The sequence below is a fragment of the Trachypithecus francoisi genome, unplaced genomic scaffold, assembly GCF_009764315.1.
Source record: "Trachypithecus francoisi isolate TF-2019V2 unplaced genomic scaffold, Tfra_2.0 Lachesis_group1, whole genome shotgun sequence".
Lineage (NCBI taxonomy): Eukaryota > Metazoa > Chordata > Mammalia > Primates > Cercopithecidae > Trachypithecus > Trachypithecus francoisi.
Genome location: NW_022681454.1, coordinates 102,080,960 through 102,107,694, shown reverse-complemented (window position 1 = coordinate 102,107,694; position 26,735 = coordinate 102,080,960). Strand labels below are relative to the sequence as shown.

The 26,735-nt window shown below is 37.9% G+C and overlaps 1 protein-coding gene and 1 long non-coding RNA gene across 2 annotated transcripts in view; one reads left to right on the top strand and one right to left on the bottom strand.

Annotated features, from left to right (window-relative positions):
- The window catches only part of ARHGEF38 (Rho guanine nucleotide exchange factor 38), a 134,401-nt gene that overhangs the window by 37,645 nt on the left and 70,021 nt on the right, over positions 1 to 26,735 (bottom strand). The window contains exons 4-5 of the mRNA XM_033214915.1: positions 15,226 to 15,373; positions 9,812 to 9,829 (exon numbers count right to left, since the gene is read on the bottom strand). Coding sequence (XP_033070806.1) covers positions 9,812 to 9,829; positions 15,226 to 15,373 — 166 coding nt within the window. The remainder of the gene's footprint in view (positions 1 to 9,811; positions 9,830 to 15,225; positions 15,374 to 26,735) is intronic.
- LOC117085742 lies at positions 13,460 to 26,605 on the top strand. The gene is made up of 4 exons (XR_004438064.1): positions 13,460 to 13,630; positions 23,869 to 23,985; positions 24,344 to 24,465; positions 25,836 to 26,605. It is a non-coding gene; the product is annotated as an uncharacterized LOC117085742 (long non-coding RNA).

Here is a 26,735-nt window from a genome sequence, read left to right as displayed (position 1 = left end):
GGAGGTTGAGATCTGAGAAGGGGCAGACTGCCTGCTCAAGTGGGTCACTGACCCCTGAGTAGCCTAACTGGGAGACATCCCCCACTAGGGGCAGTCTGACACCCGACACCTCACAGGGTGGAGTACACCCCCAAGAGGAAGCTTCCAAAGTAAGAATCAGACAGGTACACTCGCTGTTCAGCAATATTCTATCTTCTGCAACCTCTGCTGCTGATACCCAGGCAAACAGGGTCTGGAGTGGACCTCAAGCAATCCCCAACAGACCTGCAGCTGAGGGTCCTGACTGCTAGAAGGAAAACTATCAAACAGGAAGGACACCTATACCAAAACCCCATCAGTACGTCACCATCATCAAAGACCAGAGGCAGATAAAACCACAAAGATGGGGAAAAAGCAGGGCAGAAAAGCTGGAAATTCAAAAATAAGAGTGTATCTCCCCCTGCAAAGGAGCGCAGCTCATCGTCAGCAATGGATCGAAGCTGGTGAGAGAATGACTTTGACGAGATGAGAGAAGAAGGCTTCAGTCCAACAAACATCTCAGAGCTAAAGGAGGAATTACGTACCCAGCACAAAGAAACTAAAAATCTTGAAAAAAGAGTGGAAGAATTGACAGCAAGAATAATTAATGCAGAGAAGGTCATAAACGAAATGACAGAGATTAAAACCATGACACGAGAAATATGTGACAAATGCACAAGCTTCAGTAACCAACTCGATCAACTGGAAGAAAGAGTATCAGCGATTGAGGATCAAGTGAATGAAACGAAGCAAGAAGAGAAACCAAAAGAAAAAAGAAGAAAAAGAAATGAACAAAGCCTGCAAGAAGTATGGGATTATGTAAAAAGACCAAATCTATGTCTGACTGGGGTGCCTGAAAGTGAGGGGGAAAATGGAACCAAGTTGGAAAACACTCTTCAGGATATCATCCAGAACTTCCCCAACCTAGTAGGGCAGGCCAACATTCAAATTCAGGAAATACAGAGAATGCCACAAAGATACTCCTCCAGAAGAGCAACTCCAAGACACATAATTGCCAGATTCACCAAAGTTGAAATGAAGGAAAAAATCTTAAGGGCAGCCAGAGAGAAAGGTCAGGTTACTCACAAAGGGAAGCCCATCAGACTAACAGCAGGTCTCTCGGCAGAAACTCTACAAGCCAGAAGAGAGTGGGGGCCAATATTCAACATTCTTAAAGAAAAGAATTTTCAACCCAGAATTTCATATCCAGCCAAACTAAGTTTCATAAGTGAAGGAGAAATAAAATCCTTTACAGATAAGCAAATGCTTAGAAATTTTGTCACCACCGGGCCTGCCTTACAAGACACCCTGAAGGAAGCCCTAAACATGGAAAGGAACAACCGGTACCAGCCATTGCAAAAACATGCCAAAATGTAAAGACCATCGAGGCTAGGAAGAAACTGCATCAACTAACAAGCAAAACCACCAGTTAATATCATAATGGCAGGATCAAGTTCACACATAACAATATTAACCTTAAATGTAAATGGACTAAATGCTCCAATTAAAAGACACAGACTGGCAAACTGGATAAAGAGTCAAGACCCATCAGTCTGCTGTATTCAGGAGACCCATCTCACATGCAGAGACATACATAGGCTCAAAATAAAGGGATGGAGGAAGATCTACCAAGCAAATGGGGAACAAAAAAAGCAGGAGTTGCAATCCTAGTCTCTGATAAAACAGACTTTAAACCATCAAAGATCAAAAGAGACAAAGAAGGCCATTACATAATGGTAAAGGGATCAATTCAACAGGAAGAGCTAACTATCCTAAATATATATGCACCCAATACAGGAGCACCCAGATTCATAAAGCAAGTCCCTAGAGACTTACAAAGAGACTTAGACTCCCATACAATAATAATGGGAGACTTCAACACTCCACTGTCAACATTACACAGATCAATGAGACAAAAAGTTAACAAAGATATCCAGGAATTGAACTCATCTCTGCACCAAGCGGACCTAATAGACATCTATAGAACTCTCCACCCCAAATCAACAGAATATACATTCTTCTCAGCACCACATCGCACTTATTCCAAAATTGACCACATAATTGGAAGTAAAGCACTCCTCAGCAAATGTAAAAGAACAGAAATTATAACAAACTGTCTCTCAGACCACAGCACAATCAACCTAGAACTCAGGACTAAGAAACTCAATCAAAACCGCTCAACTACATGGAAACTGAACAACCTGCTCCTGAATGACTACTGGGTACATACTGAAATGAAGGCAGAAATAAAGATGTTCTTTGAAACCAATGAGAACAAAGATACAACATACCAGAATCTCTGGGACACATTTAAAGCAGTGTGTAGAGGGAAATTTATAGCACTAAATGCCCACAAGAGAAAGCTGGAAAGATCTAAAATTGACACTCTAACATCACAATTAAAAGAACTAGAGAAGCAAGAGCAAACACATTCAAAAGCTAGCAGAAGGCAAGAAATATCTAAGATCAGGGCAGAAGTGAAGGAGATACAGACACAAAAACCCTCCAAAAAATCAATGAATCCAGGAGTTGGTTTTTTGAAAAGATCAACAAAATTGACAGACCGCTAGCAAGACTAATAAAGAAAAAAAGAGAGAAGAATCAAATAGACGCAATAAAAAATGATAAAGGGGATATCACCACCGACCCCACAGAAATACAAACTACCATCAGAGAATACTATAAACACCTCTACGCAAATCAACTAGAAAATCTAGAAGAAATGGATAATTTCCTGGTCACTTACACTCTCCCAAGACTAAACCAGGAAGAAGTTGAATCCCTGAATAGACCAATAGCAGGCTCTGAAATGGAGGCAACAATTAATAGCCTACCCACCAAAAAAAGTCCAGGACCAGATGGATTCACAGCTGAATTCTACCAGAGGTACAAGGAGGAGCTGGTATCATTCCTTCTGAAACTATTCCAATCAATAGAAAAAGAGGGAATCCTCCCTAACTCATTTTATGAGGCCAACATCATCCTGATACCAAAGCCTGGCAGAGACACAACAACAAAAGAGAATTTTAGACCAATATCCCTGATGAACATCGATGCAAAAATCCTCAATAAAATACTGGCAAACTGGATTCAGCAGCACATCAAAAAGCTTATCCACCATGATCAAGTGGGCTTCATCCCTGGGATGCAAGGCTGGTTCAACATTCGCAAATCAATAAACGTAATCCAGCATAGAAACAGAACCAAAGATAAGAACCACATGATTATCTCAATAGATGCAGAAAAGGCTTTTGACAAAATTCAACAGCACTTCATGCTAAAAACGCTTAATAAATTCGGTATTGATGGAACATACCTCAAAATAATAAGAGCTATTTATGACAAGCCCACAGCCAATATCATACTGAATGGGCATAAACTGGAAAAATTCCCTTTGAAAACTGGCACAAGACAGGGATGCCCTCTCTCACCACTCCTATTCAACATAGTGTTGGAAGTTCTGGCTAGGGCAATCAGGCAAGAGAAAGAAATAAAGGGTATTCAGTTAGGAAAAGAAGAAGTCAAATTGTCCCTGTTTGCAGATGACATGATTGTATATTTAGAAAACCCCATCGTCTCAGCCCAAAATCTCCTTAAGCTGATAAGCAACTTCAGCAAAGTCTCAGGATACAAAATTAATGTGCAAAAATCACAAGCATTCTTATACACCAGTAACAGACAAACAGAGAGCCAAATCATGAATGAACTTCCATTCACAATTGCTTCAAAGAGAATAAAATACCTAGGAATCCAACTTACAAGGGATGTCAAGGACCTCTTCAAGGAGAACTATAAATCACTGCCCAGTGAAATAAAAGAGGACACAAACAAATGGAAGAACATGCCATGCTCATTGATAGGAAGAATCAATATCGTGAAAATGGCCATACTGCCCAAGGTTATTTATAGATTCAATGCCATCCCCATCAAGCTACCAATGAGTTTCTTCACAGAATTGGAAAAAACTGCTTTAAAGTTCATATGGAACCAAAAAAGAGCCTGCATTGCCAAGACAATCCTAAGTCAAAAGAACAAAGCTGGAGGCATCACGCTACCTGACTTCAAACTATACTACAAGGCTACAGTAACCAAAACAGCATGGTACTGGTACCAAAACAGAGATAGAGACCAATGGAACAGAACAGAGTCCTCAGAAATAATACCACACAACTACAGCCATCTGATCTTTGACAAACCTGAGAGAAACAAGAAATGGGGAAAGGATTCCCTATTTAATAAATGGTGCTGGGAAAATTGGCTAGCCATAAGTAGAAAGCTGAAACTGGATCCTTTCCTTACTCCTTATACGAAAATTAATTCAAGATGGATTAGAGACTTAAATGTTAGACCTAATACCATAAAAACCCTAGAAGGAAACCTAGGTAGTACCATTCAGGACATAGGCATGGGCAAGGACTTCATGTCTAAAACACCAAAAGCAACGGCAACAAAAGTCAAAATTGACAAATGTGATCTAATTAAACTAAAGAGCTTCTGCACAGGAAAAGAAACTACCATCAGAGTGAACAGGCAACCTACAGAATGGGAGAAAATTTTTGCAACCTACCCATCTGACAAAGGGCTGATATCCAGAACCTACAAAGAACTCAAACAAATTTACAAGAAAAAAAACAAACAACCCCATCAAAAAGTGGGCAAAGGATATGAACAGACATTTCTCAAAGGAAGACATTCATACAGCCAACAGACACATGAAAAAATGCTCATCATCACTCACCATCAAAGAAATGCAAATCAAAACCACAATGAGATACCATCTCACACCAGTTAGAATGGCAATCATTCAAAAGTCAGGAAACAACAGGTGCTGGAGAGGATGTGGAGAAATAGGAACACTTTTACACTGTTGGTGGGATTGTAAACTAGTTCAACCACTATGGAAAACAATATGGCAATTCCTCAAGGATCTAGAACTAGATGTACCATATGATCGAGCCATCCCACTACTGGGTATATACCCAAAGGATTATAAATCATGCTGCTATAAAGACACATACACATGTATGTTTATTGTGGCACTATTCACAATAGCAAAGACTTGGAACCAACCCAAATGTCCATCTGTGACAGACTGGATTAAGAAAATGTGGCACATATACACCATGGAATACTATGCAGCCATAAAAAAAGATGAGTTTGTGTCCTTTGTAGGGACATGGATGCAGCTGGAAACCATCATTCTTAGCAAACTATCACAAGAAGAGAAAACCAAACACCGCATGTTCTCACTCATAGGTGGGAACTGAACAATGAGATCACTTGGACTCGGGAAGGGGAACATCACACACCGGCGCCTATCATGGGGAGCGGGGAGGGGGCAGGGATTGCATTGGGAGTTATACCTGATATAAATGACGAATTGATGGATGCTGACGAGTTGATGAGTGCAGCACACCAACATGGCGCAAGTATACATATGTAACAAACCTGTACGTTATGCACACGTATCCTAGAACTTAAAGTATAATAATAAAAAAAAAAGACTCTATAATCCTTCAGAGAAATAAATAAGCACATAGGCATAAATGCATGGTTAGGAATCAGAATGTTTCAGATTTCTAATAACAACTATGAAAGCTAGAAAATGATAAAGAATTTCCTCTAAATTCTGAAGGGAATGGTTTCCAATTTAGAATTCGATACCAAATAAAACTCAAACCAAGTGTGAGAGTAAAGGGAAAGTATTTCAGTTACAAAGTTCTCAACATTTTACTTCCCATGCATTCTGTGAGAAATAGAAGTCACTATTGAAGGATGTACTCCACCAAAATGAGGAAGAACCAACACAGGAAAGAGGCAAACTGAATCTCCAGGATGATGAGAGGGGAATTCCTACAAGATGGCTGCACCCAGTGTCACCAGTCCAAGTTCAACTGGACTGAAGACTCTGGAAGGGGTGCTTTTGGGGAGATGAAATTGATAGCATACATAATGCATCTGGTTGTCTTGAAAGATGACTTAGTTAACTGGCTGTGAGTTTAAATGAAGAACAAGAAGAAGCAGAGAAAGTAGATGAAGTGGAGGGGGAAGAGAGCACAATGAAAACGATAATCAGCAATTGTTAACTCACAGAAAAATAAGTAATCACTTCGAGGTTTAGCTCTGAAAAGAAATTTACTTAGATACAATAATTCAGACATTGATTATTGCTCTAACAAAATTACAGTGTAACCACTTAGGGGGAATGGAGAAATGGAAAAAGCATTTGTGTGTGTGCTTGTTGTGTAGAGGAGATAGGGATAGGAAAGAGAAATAAATTCTTGTCTTCTACAGGAGTAAGTTAATAGATAATATCTAAAAAGAAAACAAGCAAGCACATTTTTAGAGTAATAAAGATAAATACCAAAAGAGTCAGCTGAAGATGTGAAAATAATGTATTCTAATGAGAATTTAGGGGCTGGTAGGAGAAGAGGGAATTACTATTTTTCTTGACAAATCTTGCAGAATGATTTGGCTATTGAAACATGGCTATATATCATTTTTTCATAAAAAGTTTTTTATCGAAAGGGAATATGCAGGAATACTCAAAAAATTGTAAAAGAAAACTACTGAGCTGAGACTAATGATACTGAATATTAAACTATATTATAAAACTACAAAAATAAAAGCAGTTTGGTATTGATACATATATGGACAAATGAGTAGCACAAAATAGAAAATCAAGAAATAGATACAAATATGTATAGAAATTGAGTACATGGTAAATTTGACAATCCTGTTCAGTGGGAAAAAATGAATTATTCAATATCAGATGTTATGAGAATTAGCTAGCCATAAATAAAATAAGAAAAATGGATTTTGGCCTCATTCTTTACACTAAAATAATTTTGAGATAGATCAAATATTTAATCTAAAAATTAAACCATATAGGAATTTGAAGAAATCATAGGATCATCCTTTATAAACTAACGTTGGAATTTCTAAGGAAGACACAAAATCTGAAAGACACAGTAGAAAAAAAGTGATGTCTATTTAAAAATTTAGCTCTGTAAAATTTTATACATTAAAAACAGAGCCCAAAACAGCCATAAACTATATTAAAAGTCAAATGATAAACTGGAAAAATTATATATAATACATAAGACAAAGGTTAATATGCACTAATTAAGAGACATTATAAATGTATTAGAAAAAGATGAACATCTTAGTAAAAGTGAATAATCATGTAAAAACATCATTCATTAGAAATGAAATACAAATAGTTAAGTACATAGGAAAAATGCAAATTAAAATAACAGGATACTATTTGGGCCTTAACATTACAAATTATAAAGATATCAATATTATTTGTATCTAGTGTTGGCAAGTAGTGGATAAATGAACAATTCACGTAAGAGTAGTGGGAATGTAAATTAGCTCAGCTTTTTTTGAAACAAGGTATTGATGATGAATGAGGTAGCAAGTCGACATACAGGAAGTATATAGTGTTCCTATTTTAGTCAATGTATGTGTGTAAAGAAAAAAGTATGGTGAAGTGAGGGACTCACTGCAATGCTACAATAGTTAGCTTTGGAATGTGACTGCTGATTGTCTTTACTGTCCTCATTTTTATTTTCCTTTTTTTGCAGTGTTTCTTCAATAATTTTTAAAATACAAAGAAAAGAGAAAATAATTTATAATATTTTGTGATTAATAGGAACCTTGAAATCCAAGGTGAGAATAGCTAGTCTGACAGGGAACATATACAGAAAAGAGTGAAAGCATAAAGATAACAAAACACTGCATTTCTGAAGATAGCTGTGTTTAGAATAGGCATTTTTTTCTTGCTTTTAGTGGGAAGTTCTATGATTCCTGTCACTTTAATACTGTCTGACGTTTGCATGAGGTTATAATTCAAAGTAAACATTTTAGAAATTACAAATATCTTTCACTTTGCATTTTTAAAAAGGTAGATTTAAAAAAAACACTAAAAACAGATAATTTTTGATTGCCATAAGTTAGGGATTTTTGAATGCCATTTAAAAACCCACATCTTGTACTCTTAAATGCCCTTTTGGCTGCAACATTGCTGGCCTTTGCCACTAAAGAGCCCAACAATTACACAGCACTTGACATTGCCTTTTGCCCTTTCCTGTAGCAGTATGTATGCTTCATGACCTGAATGAAAGGAACAGGAAGGAAAATAATTCATAGCAAACTTGGCTTTGATGTGCATCCAGCCACATGCTGCGATTACTCTTCTTTTTTAGTTCTTGATGTATAGAATAGTCTAGAGGGAGCAGACACAACCTGGCTAACTCCTACACAGCAGGATTGCGGCAAGTGCTAGGGCCATTTTTAAGCAAGTGTTTCAATACAATGAACTGTTTAAGTATTCTGTATGCAGAAGTCTGTGCATGCTAACTGTACTAAGAAGAATATCTCCCTCTTCTCCTCTGAATCTCTCTCTCCTCTCTCCTTATTTTGTTTCTTGGTTCCAAAGACCTAATGTAAGCTTTAGAAAAAGAAACCTAAGCAGAATTTGTAGCACACGAAGTTCTTCTCTAACCACTCAGTAATGCAAAACTCCACTCCTTGGCACAATGCCAGGGACACAGGCTGTAAAATGAGGCAGTGCCATTTCCCACCCCACATCAACTATCTTTGAAGAGAAGCCAGGAGGCCGAGGCACCTCTTTGAATTCAAATGAGCCTAGAATTGGAAACTCATTAGACCAATCTACTCATATCTGTTTATCCTGTAGGATAGTTTTTCCTTTTGAAAAAAAAAAAAAAAAGAAAGAAAAGACTGATAAAGTGAGAGAACTGGTTGCCTGTGTGGTGTCTCAAAAATCAGCTTCTCAACTTGACTGAGATATACTGCCTTGGTCTACAGATCTGTATGATGCCTGATTCCTTCACTTCAGTTCCAGAATTCCGTTCTCACTGTTGCTCTGCACCAAAATATGAATGACAGATATTTGCTGCTTACATTAATATAATTTATATTTTGTTAACTTTTTATTTCTTGATATAAACTCTTAGGAGTTTAAAGTACATACACGCACAAGCAAACACGCACTAGAAGCTCGGGACCTTAAAGAGTTGCTCATCATAAGCCAAACATGTGCCTGTTAAATAAATTTGAGTTTGTATTTAAGTCAATTTCATCCTTTCAGCTTTAATCAGCCTGGACACACTTTTCTTCTAGAATAATGGAACTCTTTCAGAGTGTTTGTATATGCTGTTTTCCTAAAATAATTTCTATATTGTCCTAGTAACCAACTATTTCACCTTAGTATTTCATTTTCATGCTATAATGTGTATGACTTTTTTCTTCATAAATCATACAAGACCCCAAATTAGAAGAAACCTAATATTTTCATAAAATAATCTTTTCTTATGCATTCGTCTATAGACACTTCAAATACATTATGATATTAATCTGATATTTTGAAAAGACTAATATGTTTCATAGAAAGAAATGTTTTTGGACACATTAAGATTCCCAAACATATTATTTATTAAAAGCAATACTCATGATTAGAAAAATCAGAAATGTGATTTTAATTTTTACTTGGAACACTCCATTAGAATAATGAGTCCCAAAGACTTTCTGGCATGAGCTTATATATTGGGATTCTTCTAAAAGGTTTGGTAAAGTATATGTGATAATAATGTAATAAGTAAAATATGCACCAATAATGGAGTAAATGCCTTTTCAATCTTGGATTATTTATTAAAAGCAATACTCATGATTAGAAAAATCAGAAATTCTGATTTGGACAGGAACAGTCGGCTGCATTTTCTCATGATTTTTATATTTGATTTGTATTATTTTAAAAAGTACTTACTCTTGCATGTATATTTTCCTGTAAGAGAAGAAAAAGAAAGTAAATTCATGTAAATCTGTATATTTAAGGTAATATACAAACATTATAAATCCTTTAAAATTTTTTTATGTAAAATAAAAGTAATAAGTAATTTTCATGAATGCCTCATAGAAGTAGTCTCGTTATTTTATAATCATGTCCCTAACAAATAAAGAAGATGAAAATTTTTATCTAAAAGCCTCAAGTGGCTATGGATAAATAAAATAATATCCTGTGTTTATTATCTGATCACTGTGGCCTTTGGTTTCCAACCATTTAGAGTACAATAAATGTTTTCAATATAAAAGATTTTATGATCCATCCCATAATAATAGATGGTCTTTTTACATTCAGTGATTGAGGAAAAATTTAATAAGTGCCTAAGCAGCATTTTGTAAAATTTAATGGATTTAATAAGTTTTTTTCCATTAATCTCAGTACTTTGAATATGTGGGAAATGGTGGGGGACATGTGTGAAGCAATTGTTTCCTCAATCTTCAGATATGCTATATGAATGAATTGCTAGACATCCTAATATAACTAGGTTTTGCTGAGTCTAAGACCTATTAGATGGGAATGAAGTACAGAATTACAATTTTTTTAAAAATCAGCAGCTGTTATAATTTTAGGCAACTATTCACGACTGTTTAAAGAACTCTCCTATTGCAATGAAAGAAAGACCACCACCACCTCCTGCCCAATATTTGCTTCCAATCATTTACTTCAGGCTCACACGCTTCCTTCTTTCCTCTGCTAACGGGAAATTTTATTTGTCAAATACGCTTTGTGGATCATAGGTCAGAAAATCTGTGGAAGAAAATGAATCCAAATAAAAATGCAATTTTTCATGCAAACAAATAAGTGAATAATGTGATCATAAAGGAACCAAAACACGCACATTGAATTTGAAAGAGAAGGTTATTTTTTAAACTTCTATAGAAAACATGTTTTTTTTTCTATTTCATTTATTTCAGCCAAGTAAAACTTAAATATCATAACATAAATGCAACATTGTGTTTATGTAGTATAACACTTTATGAAAGGGAATCTGACAGATTTTCCAATAGGATAAAACCACAGTCTGTGGAGTAGGGGCACTATATTATAACATCTTTTTATTTGTTAGTCATTTTTTAAAAATCTCTTTTAGGCTGAAATTTTGCAGAAGCTAATCCCCAAAAAAGGCAATTCAGGAAGGAAGAATTTAAATTGTGTCCATTTACCCTTTTATGGGATAAAGTAATTTAATATATCTATCACTATACCTCCTACCATCACGAGCACATTGTAATTTGACTCACAATTAACAAGTTTTCATGTGACTATTCTTTAAGGATTATAGTCTTTGTTTAAACATGATGCCATATAACAAGGAACTGAAGGGCTTTCCAAAAGTGATTTTAATTTTTACTTGGAACACTCCATTAGAATAATGAGTATAAAATGTGGTGAACAAATTGAAATGTATTCCTTTGGATTTTGCATTGCATAAGCTGTTATCTTCCTCCCTGAATGGAGAAGCTCCAGGAGTAATGTGAGCAGCCAAAGTGCCCAGATGACTAGAACTTAGAAGTTTTCCTCCTGGTGATGATGGCCTTGATTAGCAAGAAGAAAAATACCGATACATTTATAACAACTAAACATGAAGCTAGAAATGTGTCTTCCATCCGTTGAAAAACTTAGAAAATCCCCTTCATTCTTCATTCTCTTTCTATTACAAAATAAACAGACCCCTGGGGCCTCTGAAATGCAGCAGGGACTTTAGTGGTGTTTATAAATGGAAAAGCAGAAAAAGGAGGCAGCAGACAGGCTATTCTAATTATAGCTACATTTGCATTTATAGCCACGCTATCTTTCACTTTCCTCATACAGATCAGAAACCTTAAATAACCCCAAGAAGGCTAAGTAATAAGATCTTTAGCAAATAACTTCCATAACTTTGGAGACTATTTTAATACGGTATTTCACACAATCTTAGGGGTCACTAATTTGACCGTCAAAACTTCTTGTTGAACAAATAAAAACTTACTAATTTCCAATTTGTAGGCTATAGATGCAGATGTGTATTTGCTTTTGGATAGTCTTAGAATCTTTTCTTTTTAAAGGTCTTCAAACTCTGAAATTATTGCTTAGATTGTATCAGCACTGATGAAAAAACCCAGCTGCTTCAGGGGAAGCAGCAAGTGAGTACTGTAGACACCATTTCTCCCTCTAATGTAGTTCTTAACTTGAGTGTGTACAGAAAATCACCGGAGGGGGCTTGTTAAAAGAACAGACCCTGAACTGGGCCACCAGAAATACTATTTTTTTTGGTCTGAGGCAGAGCATAGGAATCTACTTTTAATATACGATCCTGGTGGATCTGGCGCAAGGGAACTCACACACGGAAAAATACTGCCCTCACGTTATGAAAGGATTCAACATTATTCTCTCCTTTGAAAGATAATTGGCTTCAAAGAATAATTGAAAGTTAGAAACTTGGGTCTTTTACAGAACCAGGTAATATCTCTGCTACTCTTCTGGGAATTAGTCTTGAACTGCAGCCACCGTGAAAGCTTCTGGTGTTATTTAAATTAATTCTTGTATTGTTATTAAACTTTCCACATGGTTTTGTTTATCTCCGCAACTAGAGTTTGTGTTTCTGGGAGGCAAGAACTATGTTTATATATTTTTAAAAAATATTTTCAACATTATTTAGCACTCTTATTAAATATTTATTAGGCCCCCAATAAACATATTGTAATTTTTGTTAAAAAAACAGCCTAAATTGCTTTAAAATCCACCTTAACTTCTGAGGCATGAAGCCACCTCTCTCGTGGATATTGCTTCAAACAAATATTTCCAATATCCCCTTGCACAGGATAAAATGGAGGCCACACCTAGTATTCATTAGAAATTGGAAACTGAACTTGGGCTGTGTTATCTAGCCACAAGGAAAAGGCCGAACGACAGTAATAGCTTTGACTGATTACTTGGCAAGGGAAACCAAGCCCTTAGGATGTTCCAGTCTCTCTTTGGCCTATAAACCTGTTTGAAAACCTGTTTCTCAGAATTTAAAGCTTAGCTCGATTGAGGTCAGTATTATAGTAATGTCAATAATTCTACTACCCTCAGCCTTCAGGCAGACCAGTACAATCCATCATTAACTTTATTTTCATGGAAAGGCAACTTTTGGGAAAATAGCTCTAACTTCAGCTATTTTATTTGATTTTCTTTCCCTTAAGAAATATTTGTGCCAATATTGCTTCTTTTGGATTTTTTGCTTTCTAAACCTTAACACCTTCCAGTGCCTGCAACTGTTACCTAAAATCAGAATAGCTCTAAACACAAAATTTGGGGCATGGCCAGGGGAATTATCTGAAACTTGCAGAAAAAGACCAAATAAGCCATTGGGTCTGAAAATAATTTTCAGTAACTGAGACTTCATGAGGTTCTAAAATCGCCTCTGCCTTTAGCTGCTTTTTGGGGATATGATACTGGGCTATACTGCCTAGTGGAATCTTCTGGCAGTGTCTATTTCTTTCTCTTAAAATTAAAAGCTTAATGAATAATAAACTGACGTCCTTTCCTCTCTGAACAGACAGCTCCACTTCTGGTGAACAGTTAGAAGCACATGCTCAAAGTAGATGCACCACATTCTTTTCAAGCAAGGACCTCCATCCCCAGGGCTGGCTTTGGGCAGGGGGTGATCAAAGGTGCTAAATGTTCACTTGCTGTGACATTTCTCACTCTTGATTCTAGAACCTGAAGAAGGACAATGGCTCCAGCTTTTATTGGATCAGATCTTGCCACTTGTTGAAGGTAGGAAAGGTGTTCGTTCAAACCCAGGATGGCACCATGTCCTTTTTTACCCAAAGAATAAAACACCTGAATATGTAGATGACCGTGCTTCTAATATGTGAATTTATTAAAATGAACACAACTTCAAACTTGAATGTTTCTCCGAATTGATATGCTAACACTGAACTAAACTGAAAATAGTGAGAAATAATTAACTGGAGCTACTTGCTCATTACATCTCATATTTAAGACTTACCTGATCATACTGAGTTCCTTAGGGCAGAGTCTAAGTCTTATTTACTTTTGTATTCTTAGCACCCAGAACTACGCTTGGCACAGCACAAACACTAAAATGCTTAAGATTTGGTGACTTGAATTCTTTTCCATGGCATGAGTGGTTTAAAACCACAGTAATTAAAATTTAATGACCAGTAGAGTAATTAAAATTTAATGATCAGTAGAGGGCAATAAAGTTGAAATTTTATTTATTAAAAAAAAAATTCACTGGGCTCATTTTAAACTCACTTTCAGACCCAGTTCTAGCCTGGAAACTCTTCCTCCAGAGTAGTATCATGATTTCGCTTTAATGCAGCTAAAAGCCTCTTATACCACATTAGGATCCCCATCCCAGTTCCCATTGGGGATCCCTCTTTCCCCCACCACACAGAGTAAACTGGGGACATGTGCTATAGGATCGGACGGGTGTGCACTGACTTATATACCACAGCTCTCTGTGGTTAATTCCTGGTCTAATCAAAATTATTTGACAGTGGATACTACTTAAAAGTGAGAATTTGTAAGAGAGCCACTGGGTAAGATGTGGAGTATGGCAGTGATTTTGGCTTTAAGCTTCATGTGGTAGGAAACTGCATATACAGTAAGATACCAATTCCATTTAAAAGAATCAATCCAAGCACATACCCACACTTATGCCTGTAAATAATATCAGAAGAAAATTATTATTAAGAAAAAATGGTTAATAGTGAAACAGCAAGAGGTTTTTATCTTGCACATACTTTCTTATATTTTTCAGATTTTCATAGTGAATATTTTCTCTAGAAAAGAAAAAGTACATAGTGTAGCACCCCCACCAATGTTTTAGAGATCAGAAAGGAAGGCATGAGTAATTGTTCTGAAACTAACTTTAGCAAGGCTTGACTTGTCTTCACCAGTCTCCCCACAGTAAGTCTGGGGAAAGAAGACAGCCATGCAGAGAGTCGTAGGCCATTCCACTAACTCCATTAACCCATGTGCTCCAGTGGTCACGGGGCCACATGTTATCTCATATATTCCTTGAACTACGTGGGGCCAGGCAAGCTACAATAGCTTTAAGAAGAGGCTTTTCTTCCACATTTTATATTTTGATATTGCATTTTTCAATCTCTGCAGAGCTCTAAATCTTCTCCCATGTTATTTTCAGTGATTCTCACAGGGGGAAAAAAAGTCAATCAGGGCTTCTGGCATGTCAGCTTTTTATAAAGGAAATGCAAAGCAGAGCTCCCAGCAAGCCTCATAAAACATAGGATTTATGGGAGATCTTTCATCTACACCCATTTAAAATGCTCCCTGCTGGGCGACTGAGAGGAAATGGGAATCATCATTTGAAAAGGCCTTACTTTAAGGACTGGATACAGTGGCTCAAATGTTCCTTCAGCTCTTCTTCCTTTTCATAGGACTCCAGTATACTATGTGCTTCATCATGGTGATAGCAGTAGATTTTATAAATATCTTCCAGTGGCCCTTTAATCTGCAAGAATACTTCTCCTGACAATACAAAACAAAGGCAAAATGACATCATCAGACAAAGCTGGCACTTCTCATGATTATTTTCAACAATGTTGACTCATGTCAAAAAGTTGGATGGGACCTACTTTATCCCCAGGTTATTCAGGAAGGGTGGAAACAGTGAGTGATTTTTTTTTCCTTTTCTTTCTTTTCCTTCCTTTTTCCTTATCTCCCTGCTTTCCTTCTTTGCTCCCTCTCTTTTTCTGTCTTTTCTTTTCTTTTTTCTTTTATAAAACAAAGGATGAACAAGTTATCAGAGATGGGCAGCAAAAGAAAGCTGGTTTTCTCAAAGGTGACTTTACATACAAGGTCGATGTGCAGAATTGTGGTTAAGAGTTGCAGTGTGGCCAGGTGGCTCACGCCTATAATCCCAGCAATTTGGGAGGCTGAAGTGGGCAGATCACGAGGCCAGGAGTGTGAGACCAACCTGGCCAATACAGTGAAACCCCGTCTCTACGAAAAATACAAAAATCAGCCAGGCATGGTGGCAGGTGCCTGTAGCCCCAGCTACTCGGGAGGCTGAGGCTGGAGAATCACTTGAACCCGGGAGGCAGAGGTTGCAGTGAGCCGAGATTGGCCACTGCACTCCAGCCTGGGTGACAGAGCAAGAGTCTATCTTCAAAAAAAAAAAAAAAAAGTTGCAGTTTAGAGTTGGTGTGTATGGATTTGAGTCAGGCTGTGCTACAGACTGGCATTGTGACTTGAGCAAGTTATTTTAACTCTTTAAACCTGATGACACCAATATACTCAATTTCAGAAAGTCATTGTAAAAATTAAAATAGGTGGTATTTGTAAAGTTCAGAGTATAGTAAATACATATGAAATGCTCAAAATGAAGCAGTTTTTTTATTAATTTATAAGAGATACAGAAGGTGAAATTTCAGGTGTTGGGTAAGTTATTTTTCAATATTTACTGCACTAATATTTCCTGAGGCTCTCTGAAGGGCACGCAATGGAGTTTAGAGAAATACAATATTTCCTTCTATGTGATAATAAAAAAGGTCATATTTCAAAAATCAGTTTAATACTCTGAGCCAAGGTTATGACTGTATATTCATAAAGCAACTTAGGCTAATTGTATCTAGGCATTTAATGAATCCTTTTTGATATTATGATAAAATAGGGTCTATAACTGGTGGCTAAAGTAGATATTGGGCAATAGTTTGATTTGGTCTCACACTTCATTACTTAAAGATGAGTACTATGCATCGACTACTCAATCCAGCACTGTATTAAATTATTTGGCAGATACCCAAGAAATATGTGACAGGGTCAGCTCTCAAAACATTGCAAATTTGAGATTGATAACGACTTGGTGGCTGAATTAATTGGGATGGCTGAATAGATTGACAGTGATCTGGACCTATTAATCTGGACCTATTATAGTTAACAGGAGTAACTCATTCTTTCCGCAGAAATAAAAGTGCCCTTAATATTTTCAACATGTTTTTCACACATTAACTTCCTACTTGCATGAAGAGATAAGAGGTTATTTATCCATATTAAGTAAGGATGAATAAATCTGAGTTTGAAAGAAATAAAGGATTTTCCCAAAGTCCTGTCTAGAGGTGGAAAGGCAGAATTAGAGGCCATATTCTTATTTTTTCCTTGGATTTTAGCACGTACCCCACTCCAGCCACCCAATTCAGAGCTTTGCTGAGCACTGTATGAGGTGATGCACTTGGAAAGAACACTAAACTTGAAATCAGAAACAATTTAGGGTTTGTGTGGGGAAATTGGAATGACTTTTCAAAATTTCAGTAGTTTTTAGGGTACAAGTGGTTTTGGGTTACATGGATGAATTATACAATTGGAGAATGATTTTTTAAATAAATTATTTGAGTTTTAGTGCCTTCATTTTATCTGTAAAATAAAAATAATAGTTAGCCATTGAGATTCATTCGAGAAATGAAATGGGATGATAGATATAAAAAGTGCCCACCACTGACTAGTTGCTAAAGAATTGTCATTTGTCTCTTAAGGTTGTTTTGCTACCTCTAGAATTAAAACACTAACACTTTTAAAGCATCACATTCTTTTCTAACTTATTTACAGCCAATAAAAGATTTTTCCTTTTCAATATGTGGGATTTTCCTGTGATTATACGATTATGGTTAGACTCTGAGGTAACGTGAAATAATGTGCACACATGCGAGTGTGTGTGTGTGTGTTTATGTGTATGTGTGTTTTAAGGTTTTTGTTTGTTTGTTTTAGTAGTGCTTTTTGGGGGCCTATAAGAAAACTCAATAACCGTGAGCATCTTTGGAGCTGAAGGATACAGGATTCTTGTTTTGTTTCTGATATTCTACGGAGTTCATCCTTCAACTAGTGTAGGTCATATAGATTTGTTCTTCAAGACTGATAACAATACAAACAGTAAGAAATATCAAGTAGAGGAAAGAAAACAAAATAGGACGGTGACTGAATTTAGGGTTGGGCGTAAGGTGAAGGGAGCCTCCCAGTAGTAGAACTAGGTAGCAAATGGGAACTAGGGGCTTTGGCTGGGAGGGCTCAGAAGTGGGACTGGTGACAGGCTTAGATCACATACTTAGCTGGACACTCAGCAGCAAGTCGACAACAGTGGACCCGCATACACACAGCCCAACACAAGATGAAGCTGTAAATAAGTGTGCTCACTATAAAGAAGCTAAAAGCAGAGACCAAAAGAAGGAAAGAGGTAAGGACAATCTCACAGATCCACAAGGTGATCAAATCAGAAAGTCAAAAAACAAGAACTAAAACACTTGTCTTCATACACAACGAACCCATTAATTGCAAATTCTCTTGAATTTTCTTTAACAGGAGTGGTCTAGTTTGAAAGAATTTATAGCTCTTCCTTTAACAGAAGAATCTTTTTTTCCCCTCTTTTCCAAGTAAAATTCTGTTGAGGCTCTAACAATAATTATTAAAGTTAAAAGATATTTAAGTACTCTAATTGAAAGTCACTTATTCACCCAAAGGCCAACTACAACACTGGCAGGCAGAATATTTTATTTCCCTCCCAGCCCTACCAATGTATTCTGCTTCATAATAGTGCAGATGAAGCAGTGTGTCTTGCAGCAAAAAGTGATTCTGTTTCCACGGTAACATAACTCTCGACTGCGTTTCTTTAGTGATGAAGGACAACTGCTCTGTCTAATGTATGTGGGTTTGAGGGGATGATTAGGAGCGGAGAAGGGACTAAGCCAAGACCATTGAAGGTAATTTCACTTGTGGTTGCCTGTCACAAAGGCGCCAGAATCCTATAAAATAAATAAAACTAGTGTGTTCTTCTTTTTAAAAATTCTACAACCCAAGAATTTCTGCATTGGCATCCCCAAAAAGCAATTGCCATGCAAAGGAGAAAAAAAATGCACCCTTTTAAATCTCCTTAGTTATCTTATTTAAAAATAACTTCCCAAAATATTGATATTATGTCTGGATATCATGACTCCTGTGTTTCAATTTGTTCCCTTTACTGATGTGAATAAACATACGCTCCTCTTTCTATTTCCATACCCTCATGTGCAGCCCTGACATGTGCCATACCAAACCAGTTGGCCTCTATAGTATTGTAATCCTGCTCCAAGATGAATTTCCCCTGCAGGTAAGTAAACAAGGGTAAAGTCAGTGATTTTCAAGAGATCTCCTTATCCCGGGTTTTGTTTAGGAAACTGCCATAAAAGGGAAGAAGCAGTTGTGTTTCTCAGTTCATCCTTTTTTGAAAATTACTGGATGATCATCATGCACCAAACACTTTGGTCGGTACTGTAGATACAAAGAACCAACTCTTCCTTCAAGGAAATTATACCAAGGGAGAGAGAGAAGACTGAACTTTCATTTACCATACTATGTGAAAAGTAAATAAAGTACAGAGGGACACCTATTCAGCCCTTGGGGAGCTTTGAGCAATGCTCGTAACAGTGTACTCTTGAAATAGGACCTCTGAGTGAGTGCAAAAAGCAAGGAGATAGTTGTGCAGAGTAAGGTCTGTTCAGAAAGTTGGAATGATCTAGTGTGGCTGGATGGGACCACGTCTGTGAGGAAGTTCCAGAAGGGACTGTAGAGGTGGACTGGGACCAGATCACAAAGAGTCTTGTGCCACATTAAGGAGGTGGAACTTTCACCTGAAAGTGATGGGGAAGCACCAATGGATTTTAGGCAAGTGACCAGATTGTGTTTTAGAAAAACTATTCTGGTAGTCATTAGTATGAAAGATGGAATTTCAGGGAAGAGTTGGTGAGATTGAAGAAGATAAATAAATTGAAAGGCTTCTATAATAATAAAACAAATAGACAATGAGGGACTAAAACAGAAAGTTATTGCATTTAAGAGAGAGTGCACTAGAGTCGACTGCCTGGGTTCAAATCCTGGTTTTACCATTTACTCGACTTGTGACGGTTGGGAAAGTTACTTATCTGTTCCTTAATTTCCTCATCTTTAAAATGGAGATAATAATAGTAGGGTTGTTTGCAGGTTAAATGAATTAAAATATGTAATATATTTGCATCAATAGCTGGCATATGCAAATGCTCAATAGATGTTAGCCATAACTACAGGAAAGCGAAAGCAAGGAGGATGCAGAAGAAAGGAAGAAAAATGGACATTGAACATGTGTGAGAGATGATTCCAAGCATATTCCAGAATTGTGGTTTAAGTGACCATGTGGGTAGACATTGATGGAGTAACAGAGTTTAATGGGAAAGATGATGAGTTTAATTTCAGATGTACTGAGTTTGAGTTTCTTATTGTGTATTCAAGCAGAGAACCCCTTTAAGAAATTGGATATATGAATCTAGGATTTAAGAAGATAGTATCGGCCGGGCGCGGTGGCTCAAGCCTGTAATCCCAGCACTTTGGGAGGCCGAGACGGGCGGATCACGAGGTCAGGAGATCGAGACCATCCTGGCTAACACGGTGAAACCCCGTCTCTACTAAAAAAATACAAAAAAAAAAACTAGCCGGGCGAGGTGGCGGGCGCCTGTAGTCCCAGCTACTCGGGAGGCTGAGGCAGGAGAATGGCGTAAACCCGGGAGGCGGAGCTTGCAGTGAGCTGAGATCCGGCCACTGCACTCCAGCCTGGGCGACAGAGCGAGACTCCGTCTAAAAAAAAAAAAAAAAAAAAAAAAAAAAAAAAAAAAAAAAAAAAAGAAGATAGTATCTTGGACAGAGATGTAGGTTTGTAAAAATTGGGTAGTATAAGACATGAATTTGTGTGGTCATGCAAGAATGTTCACAGAGTGAGAAGAAAAGAGTACCCGAGGACCAGATGCTGGCAAACACCAACACTGCAGACAGTAGAGAAGAAAAAGAGACTGCAGGGAAGCCTGAGAAGGCATAGCCACAAAGAAGGATCAGCGTGAGGAAGGACAAGAACAAAACAGTGAGAAATACTGCCAAGATTGACTAAGTTGGTGGGGTTCTGGGTGACAGAGCTTTGCTAGTTGTCTCCCCATGGTCATAATCGGCTTCCAAAGAAATAGAAGTTTTGGCTGCCCCAAATCAAAATGGCATTTCCCATCCTCCCATCCAATTGGTGTGGCCATAAAATTAAAGCCCACAATGGGATATAAATGAAAGTGTCCCATGACAATATCCAGGAATTTTCCTCAAGAAGCAGATGACTCAGCCTTTACGCTGCCTTCATCTTTGTCTCCATCTGCTACCTAGGATTTGGATACTATTAATACCTTTACTTTGTCCATGAATATAATGGCCACCTCTTGGTGAGTGGAGCTGTGAGCTGGAAGGAGCTTGCATCCCAGAGCACCTTGTGGAGCAGAGCTGCCATACAGCTCCAGAACACATGCCTTCGAACTTCTACACATAGAGAAATCAACATCTGTCTTATTATGCTTGTAATGTTTTGTTTTTGTTTTCTCTTTCTCCCAGCTGAACTTAATTCTAATCAACTCACTGTTTTATTTTGTTTTCTCTTTGACAGGAAAATATTTTGGGAGAAATCCTGATGAGTTAAGGCCCCCTCTATACTACCCATTTTTACATTTCATTTAAAAATTCTATGAAAATATGACATGAACTGTTAGTTATGGAGGATTTAAAGTTGGATGTTGCTTGTATTAACAAGAAAAACTATGCAGTAAATTCAACTCTAAAAACCAACTAAGATGATGTTTACAAAAATCATTTTAGTTAAAATCTCAAGTATAAATTATGGCCTGAGGTATATTCTGAAAGAATGTTATCTGTGGTTCTAAACAAAACTTGTTGTCAAGGCAGAGTATTTAGAATACAGAGAAGGGGGTGGGATGGAGAGAGGGTAGAGATGGCTCACTCTCTGGAAAGAAGGTCTGAGATCTGGGTGCAACAATACAGGCCTCTGACTGTCATTTCCCTGAGTGACATACACAGCTGAGTGAAAGTGCCATGACATGCCACCTCCAGTGAAAGATGTTTCCTGGCAGCTTTCACCTCGAATTCAAGGGTTGTTCCCCGCGGTCTGCTTATCCTCCTTGGATGGGAACCCAGCTGCCATGACTAAACAAGGCAGTAGATTCGCCAGCCCAAATGCCAGATCATCTGAATACTTTCTCCCTTACTTTCCTAGCCTCATTCTGTTCTCCAAGGAGCATAAAACGAGGAGAGGAAGTGAGAAGAAAGAAACTGAAAGAGTAAATGCTGCTTAAACAAGCCACACTCCCTCACCTTCAGTCTCATTTAGCTTCTACCTAGGTTAGGGGATAAAATTGGCTGCTGAGGATACCCAAGAGACCCTGGCTAGGGTTATAATATTCAAACCAAATACAGGTGGCAGGTGAGACATGCAGCCATGGGATTAAAACAAGTATATCCCTTGAGTATCAATTTTATTAAGATATTTGAGGGAAAAAACGCTGGTTTCCTAGAAGAGTAGACTGGAAAACTGACATGAATTCTTATGACAAAATGAGATTTCCAAGTTATTTCATGCTTGTGGCTCTAGCTTCAGGTCATAACTCCACATTTCCTGGTGCTTATGATATTTCTCTTTTGATATCAGGAATATTTTGGTAAAATTTTTTTCAAAAGCACTAGAGTAAGATAAGTTCAGAAAAAAATGTGTCCATTGGATTTGACAATTCTGAGGTCCCTGGTGATGTGGTAATAGCGTTTTTAGAGGATTGGGTTTACGAGGGAATGAGAGATGAGGAAGTAAGACCAATTAAGGGAGCTGGACCCTAAAGAGAGAAACAGAGAAAGGAAAGGAGCAGAGTGGAGGATGGGGACCTGTCGTGATCATCTCTGTGTCCAGCGCCAGGGAGGACGATGTCATAATTGTGGTGGGGCTCTCAAAGAAGGGGCCGTTCTGAAGCTAAGGTGGCATCCACCCAGCACATCTGGCCATGGGAAGTGGCTAGCAGCTGAGCAGGACAAACTGGGGGATGCTAGTAGGCTCTGGAGAGGGTCAGTGTTGGGAGAGGAAAGAGCTCTGGCCTATATTTGGAAGAGCTAGAGTCCCTTCTGACTGTGTCCAGAGTTATTAATAAGGTAAATTGGGCAAATCAGTCCTTACTGTTTTTGTCTCACTAATGGAATAGATGCTCTTTAAATATTAGTCCAGCTCTAACATTCAAGAATACAGCTGTATATTTTGATGTTAGCTCACAGTCTCTTCCTGAACCTTGGTTGACTTCCTAGACACTAACTCCAGGTCGGGATTCTTTAACAATTGACATCTTGAGGCAACATTGGTTCTCTGAGAAAGTGAAGGTTTTGGCTGGCTGGATCAGGAAAAGGTACAATAACTTTTTTTAATGTAAGGTTGATAATACTGAGGAAGACTGTGCCTTAGACCAATCCATGATTTCCCATTTTTCTTGTTTTAATAAATACCTCTCTTGAGAAAGCTTGCCTCGTCTGCAGCTCCTTGCTCTATATTACCTAGCAGCCTCTGGAAATGGTACTGACTGTTGACATTGACATTTGACAGTGACATTGACCACAGACAGACTCAGTGATGACAGTTACAACAATCATCTCCTGTTCCCTCTGTGTGCCAGCCAATGCACTGCACCTTTACTATTATCTCTGATTTCATCCATTCATTACATAGTTATTAAAGACACTGTTCTGGGTGCTGGTGACACAACAGTCACAAAACAGACAAGAGTTCCTTCCCTCATGGAGCATACATTCTGGAGGGGTTATGCCCAATGTTTGATATTTTCCTGCCATGGGAGTGTTGTTATCCCCATTGAAAAGATGAACAAATGCATGTGGAATCCATTGCTGTTTACTTATCTGTTCTTCCTTTTCCAAATGCATAGAATTTGGACTGGTAACACACCCAGTTAAAAATATTGACCTTTCCCCAAATCTCTGGTATTTAGATGGCGAAGCATGTGTGCAAAGGTGTGTTTGTGTATGTATGTGAAATGAAATAACATGTGTGCAAAATAGGATGAGATGTATGTAGAAGTCACTGGGGAAATGGTTACATTCCCCCAAAATGAAAAAAGCCTTCTGAAGAGGTGCTTTTGCTTCATTGCCTTTAGGAAGTGATGACTGGAAATGGAGTAGCCATGTAAGGGATGATGCCAAAAGCCGCATGCTGAGCATTGTGAAGGGAAGAGCTTCAAGGAGCAGCAAGCAGTTGCACGAGTCCTGGACTCGTGAGTTATGAATTTCTTGTGACATGAGAAAAATAAGCCCCTTTTTGGTCAAACCCTTTTGGCCAGGTTTCTATTACAGGCAGGCAAACGCAATCCTCACTGGCTCAAGTGACTTGCTCACAGCCATCAAACTAGTGATGACAGCCAGGATTAAGACACAGATCAGTTTCACTTCAAAGGCCATGCTCTTTCCAGGCTATTGGGCACCTTCAAGGTCTGTTACTCTTTCTATGTACTTCTCATTTTAGCTTCCTGGAGGCTGGGAAAGTGTTCAGAAACTCACAGACTCTCACATTTCTTCCTGGGATTTAGAAATGTATTTCTATGTGTATCTTGTGCAATATTTGACTTTTCACAGGTCCATTCAGATCTGACCTCAACTCTCCAGTACTCCTGGCACAGCTAAGCCACTGACTTCCACTGGCAGGCTCCATTAGCATAGCGTCCTAGAACTTACCATTCTCCTCAGAAATAAGAACTGTAAGACTTTTTACTAAGCCACCTTTATTTTATTTTTATTGTAAGAAATAAGTCCTAGCAGCACTGGGACCCATATTCACCCTGCTCAGGAGACTGGAAATCCATCTCCCATATCACAGGCTGGTACTTGCTAACTGCTGATTTTTCTCTTTCTTATGAGGATTGGTGTATCCCTGATCCTGAAAGCCCCATTTCCCCATTGTCATTTTCTCTGAAGCGGACAGCTTTCCTGTTACTTCCAACATCTGCATTCCGATTGTTCAACTGTTGCATCTGGGTGTCCCCCAAATCTCTGTACACATAATTTTGTCAAATCTTCATAAAAACCATATGGGATAGGTATTATTGCCTCCAGTTTCCAGATGAGAAACTGAAGTTCAATTAGGTTTTGTAACTTGCATAAGATCACACATCTAGCAACAGGACAAGCCAAAATGTAACCCAAGTCAACCTGATATTAAAACCCATGTGTTCTTAAACTCTACACTGCCATCTAAATGGAAACAAGAGCCACATCTCATATTCCCATCTATAAAGATTGAAAACCCATTTCCTATCTAGACACTGTGCTTACGTCAAGATTTTAAAATCCACTTTGTATCTTGGCATGACAGTACAGACAACTTCCTCAGAGCTCTCAGATCTGCAAGGATATGCCTCTGTGTTTAAACTTAAACCTTATCCAAACCCCAATGTTATTATTGAGTAAAGTTTTCTTCCTCGTTTATCTAAGTATCAGGAAAATTCCCCCTTTGGCACTACAGCTGTAAATCACAAACTCTCATTTGTGCCATCTAAGGACAAAGAAATGGGACACCTGTGCTTTTCATTTGTGATAACATAATTTTGGAAACATCTCACCAACAATCAGTTTACCTTATGGAATATAAGTGCTTTGGTAAAAGGTTTAGTAATGGAAATTGCCAGCGAACTCGTATAGGTGTGTCTACAACATTTGGCTCAGAGAGGCCTTCTTGGCACTATGCACCAGTCACATAGGGCTGCTGCTGTCCTTTTTCAGAATTTCCTGTACTCTTGCTTTGAGGCCTTTACCCTATTTCTCATTTAGAAAGCCTTTTGCACCCAATCTCTACCTTTCTAAATCTTTCAAGTCCAAGCTCAAAAACCACCTTCCAAATCTAGTTTTCCCTCACCATTTGAGTTGAAATAAATTAATCTCTCATCTGTTAATCTGTATTAGTTAGCAATTACCACAGGAGGTAAAAAAAAAAAAAAAAAAAAAAAAAAGAATCACTCCAAAACTTAAAAGCTTAAGACAGTAGCTGTTCATTTGTTCACAATTGTATGGGTCAACAATTGGGCAGTGTTTAACTGGCATTGATGGGGTTTACTTCTATGTTTCCCGTCAGTTGGTGGACTGGCTGTGGGCCAGCTGGCCAGTCGACAAGGACCTTACTCTTAAGCCTGTGGCCTTGGCTGTGTTGCTTGGAATGGCTGGACAGTTTGGGCCTCTCTCTTCACAAGCAGAAAGCAAAAGTGATAATGCTATTGTAAAACATCATCTTGCCTCATTTCATTGATCAAAGCAAGTTGCAAGGCCAACCCAGATACAAAGGGTAAGGATATTAAAATGAGACTCCAATTGATGCTTTTTCAAATATGGCCTCATTGTCCTAATTTTTTAAATAAAATTTTCTGTAATTTTCCTCAAAGTTGAAGTTACATGATTAGTGAATCTAGAAGTATGAACATCTTCAATTGAGTTTTCTCTGTAAATCATGTTTTTCAATGTTTTATTTTGAACTAATTTTTGATTTACAGAAAAGTTGAAAAAAAATAGTGCAGATACTTTTCAAATACTCTTTACCCCGCTTCACCAATATTAACATCTTACATATCAAAATATGATTGTCAGAGAAGGAAAATTAACTCTAGATCTCTAGATAAAGGTGGCCCTTGCTAAGTTTCTCAATGTAAAGTTACCATGTTTCCCTTTGAGGTTAATAATTACTTGGGAGAAAGTTTGAGAATATGAAAAGCATATTTTTCCTCTAACTTTCACCCACTAAACATGACATCAATCAGTAGGTTTTGTCTGTAATAGTTGACTGTGGTGTTTATATAATGTGAATGTGATTTTCCATTTCCTTCGTTTTTCTTTTCTTTTTTTTTTTTTTGAGACGGAATCTCGCTCTTTCATCCAGACTGGAGTGCAGTGGCACAATCTTGGCTCACTGCAAGCTCCACCTCCTGGGTTCAAGCGATTCTCCTGCCTCAGCCTCCCAAGTAGCTGGGACCACAGGTGCGTG